The sequence below is a fragment of the Arachis stenosperma genome, chromosome 6, assembly GCF_014773155.1.
Source record: "Arachis stenosperma cultivar V10309 chromosome 6, arast.V10309.gnm1.PFL2, whole genome shotgun sequence".
Classification (NCBI taxonomy): domain Eukaryota; kingdom Viridiplantae; phylum Streptophyta; class Magnoliopsida; order Fabales; family Fabaceae; genus Arachis; species Arachis stenosperma.
Genome location: NC_080382.1, coordinates 65644375 through 65649661, shown reverse-complemented (window position 1 = coordinate 65649661; position 5287 = coordinate 65644375). Strand labels below are relative to the sequence as shown.

The 5287-nt window shown below is 24.5% G+C and overlaps 1 protein-coding gene across 1 annotated transcript in view; it reads left to right on the top strand.

Annotated features, from left to right (window-relative positions):
- Positions 1-2230: 2230 nt before the first annotated feature.
- The window catches only part of LOC130935483 (peroxidase 51-like), a 3638-nt gene continuing 581 nt past the window's right edge, over positions 2231-5287 (top strand). The window contains exons 1-4 of the mRNA XM_057865245.1: positions 2231-2534; positions 2615-2815; positions 3515-3680; positions 5058-5287. The exon at positions 5058-5287 is cut by the window's right edge and continues 581 nt beyond it. Coding sequence (XP_057721228.1) covers positions 2316-2534; positions 2615-2815; positions 3515-3680; positions 5058-5287 — 816 coding nt within the window. The 5' untranslated portion in view covers positions 2231-2315. The remainder of the gene's footprint in view (positions 2535-2614; positions 2816-3514; positions 3681-5057) is intronic.

Genomic DNA, 5287 nt, shown 5'->3' with positions numbered 1-5287 from the left:
CCGACGTAAAATTTAATGGTAATCAATTTATCGACAAATTATTTTTGTTATTCCACTAATAAATTTGACGGTACTCAAAATTTTTTATGTAATGAACATGTATTAAAGCATCAGATGATAAGTATCTTTTAATAATTTTATTAACCATTTGTTATAAAAAGTTATATTGTACTTGAACATTATTTTGTTTCTCTTTTTCGCCTGGTTATTTTGTTGGTATTTTTTTATTATTTTACATATATTCATAACACATCCAAAATAATAAGATAATATACAAAATATTTTTTATACACATAAAAAATTTGTTTAAATTTGTGTTTATATTTTTTTAACATAAATAATTTTTATCACATTTAAAATAATAAGATAACACACAAAATACTTTTAGAATATATCTAAAATTCGTTCAAATTCGTGATTTTTTTTATAATAAATAATTTTTTAACATATCTAAAGTTATAAAATTTTTTACTCAATAATTTCTTAGCACATCCAAAATTCATCAAAAAATAATTCGTGTTTATTATTTTAGTTAAAGAATTATATACCAACTTTAGAATTGAAAAAAAATTAATTTTGATAGTATTATTTATATTTTAATTTTAGTTTAATTAGAGTTTAATTTTGTTTGTTATTTTATTTCGTTAGGTTTAAATTTAAATTTAAATATTTTTGTTTTAAGGAGATTTAATTTTAAATATATAAAAAATTTGGCATATAATAGTTAAAAATAATTATTATAATTGTTTTTATAAATAATATCTAATTAGAGGATGAATTTTGATATATATATATATATATTTCATAATACAAATCCGTAAAGTGTAGCCTTTCTCTTTTCTTTTTGCTTCCAAATTTGTCTACAACCCTTTGTCGAATTGGGAGTACAGTATAGGATTAAAGGCCCCATGTCTGTGTGCAAACTCGTCAAGGCACTTGATTTGACAAATATTTCATATTTGAGCAGTTTTTGTTTGAATGGGACGAGGGCGGCCATACACAGTGCCAACCACAATAGTGTCCCTTTCCTTGCGGCTAGTAAGTTTATTTGAATTATTTAAATTTTGAATTTTTATTTAAAAGAATAAAATATTATCTTTTGTTTTTAAATATTTTATTTTATATATTTTTTAAGTTTTATTTATAAAATAAATAACAAAAAATTATATTTTATTTTTAAAATAAAATTTAAAATTTAAAAAATTTAAATCTTAATCGTCTACCGTCTTTTATTAGATATAATTTTTTGTATATATATTTCATAATCTAGGTATAAATAAAAAAATATTGATACGTGAAGAGCATATTAAATATATCTTTAAGAGCAATGAATATAATTTTTTATTTGTTGAAGTAAAAAGTGAAGCTAAAAGATTCTAGAGTTTGTATTTTCAATTTTATTTTTGGAGATGCAAAATAAAAAAATAAGAATTTTTTATTTTTTTAATTTTTAAAAAATTCTAAAAAATATTAAAAATAATCTATTAAAAATAAGAAAAAATCAAAATACAAACTACCTTAATTTTATTTTTATTATTTGAGAAATGAACATTTAAAAAGTGATCTACATTACTGGTGGTATACATAAAATATTTTAAGAATACTATAGTGTTTTTAGAATTATAAAAATACTACGTATACATAAAAAATTTGTCATTAAATTAATTATTATATAATTTTTATAAATATATGTAATATTTAATTTATTTTTAATATGTATTTTATATTTCAATATTTATTATATATAAATTATTGACTTGATGACTAATTTTGTATGTAAATCTAATATAATTGCAAAAGTTAAAATGACAAAATACTATTATTATTGTTATTATTATCAAATTATTATTATATATATATATATATATATATATATATATATATATATATATATATAATATGAGTATTTTAGTTATTTTTTATAATAAAAATATATTGTAATAATTTTTTATAAAAAAAAATAATTTAAACTAGTTTAAAATTTGATTTATTAATTTTTTAGCCAATGGTTTGTTCTATCTAATTATGAAAAAAATAATATGATCTATTCAATTACATATGTTAATTTTTAATTATTAAAAAATATTTAAAAAAAATATTTTAAATGTCTTTTTTTAAGTGGCTCCTATAAAAAAAAAATTGAAAAAGATTGTAAGGGACAACTGGCTAGTGTAGTGACTCGTGATGACCCCGACAACTTGGTTACTCACATAGCTCATATATACCCCCTCTTCATGCTTTCCAATTAAGCCAAACCAAATTCTCTCTTCCCTTTCATTCTATAACTCTTGTTTTCTCTTCAATTCGAATCAAACATGAGTAGTGGAATTGTGTGGTCACTCGCATTATTATTGAGTCTCGTGTGTCTTAATCCATTCCAATTATCTTCGGCACAGCTTAGTCCAAACCATTACGCTAATATCTGCCCCAATGTTGAATCCATCGTTAGACAAGCAGTTCAAAAGAAATTCCAACAAACCTTTGTAACTGTTCCTGCCACGCTCCGTCTCTTCTTCCACGACTGCTTTGTCCAGGTAAAATTTGTTAAATACGACACATGAATAGTTATATTTGTAACAAAATTCAATTGTTGTTAATGGTTACATGTATGCAGGGTTGTGATGCTTCAGTGTTGGTAGCATCAACAGGGGCAAACCAAGCAGAGAAGGATCATTCGGATAATTTGTCATTGGCTGGAGATGGATTTGACACAGTTATCAAAGCAAAAGCAGCGGTTGATGCTGTTCCTCAGTGCAGAAACAAAGTCTCCTGTGCTGATATTCTTGCTTTGGCAGCCCGTGATGTCGTTGTTCTGGTTCGTTAATTAACTCCTTCATTTTCATCTTTCAAATCATTCATCATCACATCGTTATTTTTTCAATTAACTGTAAGTGTGCTGGAGACAATCATAGTATCTATGCATAAAAAATTAGTAACTGAATTAGTTATTTATATAAAATATATGTTAATATATATAATACACATTACAAATAAATTAAATATTATATATATTTATACACAAATATATAGTAGCTGATTTAGTATCGAAAAAAATTCCAAATTTGTTATGCACATTTATACGTATTTCGTAAATTATATTCATACTCTATTTTATCAAAATTACACATATGCCTTTCTATTTGGTTAATAATTTAATATACTTTTTTCTTTTTTATTCCGTATTAAATTTAAAGTGTTAAAAATTTATTGTAAAAGACAGTTTTAACTCCACATTTTTTTATTATCCAAAAAAAAAACTCATAAAAGACAAAAGAATAGTTACAAAAAATTAAAAACTCTTTTATTTTAACATTGTTTTGAATAATAACTTTATCATTCTTTTAACATTTCTAATATAACTCACTCCCTTTTATCTTTAAATGAAGTTTGAGACTTAAGTAGTAATTTGAATCTCATACCTTATGAAATGAGTACATATCTTTAAGACTTGTAAAAAGAAGTTTAGCTTGTTGGTTAATTTAGTTCATTAATGAAAGGAGGTTGTCGATTATAGGCTGGTGGACCTTCATACACGGTTGAATTGGGAAGATTTGATGGGTTAGTATCAAGAGCTTCTGATGTAAATGGAAGGTTACCACAACCAGGCTTCAACTTGAATCAGCTCAATTCTCTCTTTGCCGCAAATGGCCTCACCCAAACTGACATGATTGCGCTCTCAGGTATTACTCAATAATGGAACTGGGACCCATTTACTATGACTTTTTAAATTCATTAACTTAACGGCAAAATTTTATTATTTTTTTTTATACGGATGTTGGTACATAACATCAATCATGTAATATATTATTGCCCCTAGCCATTCACACCCTCGTGTTCTTATATGATTCATCAATAATAAAAACAAACTTATTTTAATTTAATAACGATTTATAAAAATGATTAAAGTCTAAATTCTTAACTAGTAGAGTAGTAGTGCCTATCAAAGTAAATATATAAATTTTATACTCTTATCATTAACCAATTATTAAAAAAATTAAAATAGTTCTTAAAATTAAATCCAAAAAATAATTCTTGCTTGAAACTTCTTAAAATAAGTTATTCAATTTGAATGGCTATCGCCTTCTAAACAATGGATCGTCTACTACTAAACATAAACAATAGCAAAGTCCTTATAAAATTTCAAGGATATCGATACTTTTTTTATTTTATTTGAATAATGACAAATATCATGTGTTCTACTAATTTATTAACTTCTTTTTAAAAAAGTTATAATATTCCTGATCTAGTTTTAGTTTTTACTTATAAAGAATAGTACCGAAACCCTTATAACAAGTAATAGCAACAAAGAAAATTTCCTATGATGATGACAAACAAATCACATATATAATAATGCATAATATCCTTTTTGTTTTAAAGCATTTGTTACGTTAAAACTTTGGTATGTATAACTATAATTTGGAAAAAAAAAATATTCTCTATCTAAATCCAATTGAGTGTTATTAGACGACTAATAGATTTTCAGCCAATATATAACCAACATTTATATGCTTTCTAAAAGAAATAAATGAAATACATAGTTAACAAAAAAATAAACTACATCTTTTAACTAAAAAAGAGTTTTTCTGGTGACTAACTAAAAATGAGTTTAAAAACTATAAATGAGCTCGGAAAAGATTATCTAAATTTTTTTCTTTTGAAAATATTAGATCGAGAAGACACATAATGATTGTATTTTTAACACATTTTTTCACGTAATTTTTTTTTATAAATTTGCATAAATTTTTGTATAAATATTTTTTTATTTGTCTTATTTTAATATTTTTTAGATCAATAAAAAATAAATTCTAAAATTTTGAGCCATAAAAATTTTAATATCATATTATAAAATTATTTCTTTTCAAAATAAAATTAACAAGTAGAAGTATATAAATAGTTATATATCTCTAATAAGTTCAAAAAACATGGAAGCTTAGCTTGATCATCTTTTCAAAGGGTGATGATGAATATGCAGAAGAAGCACAATATTGAATGATTGAATTTTATGGTGATCTAAAAGCACATTTGGCATTTCAGCATTTTCACGTGCGTTATTACAGGTGCACACACCCTTGGATTCTCGCACTGCAATAGGTTCTCAAACAGAATCTACAGCACCCCAGTGGACCCCACACTGAACAAGCAATACGCTGCACAGCTCCAACAAATGTGCCCAAGAAACGTGGATCCAAGAATCGCCATCAACATGGATCCAAACACACCTCGCACCTTCGACAACTTTTACTACAAGAACCTTCAAAACGGACAGGGTCTCTTCACCTCCGATCAG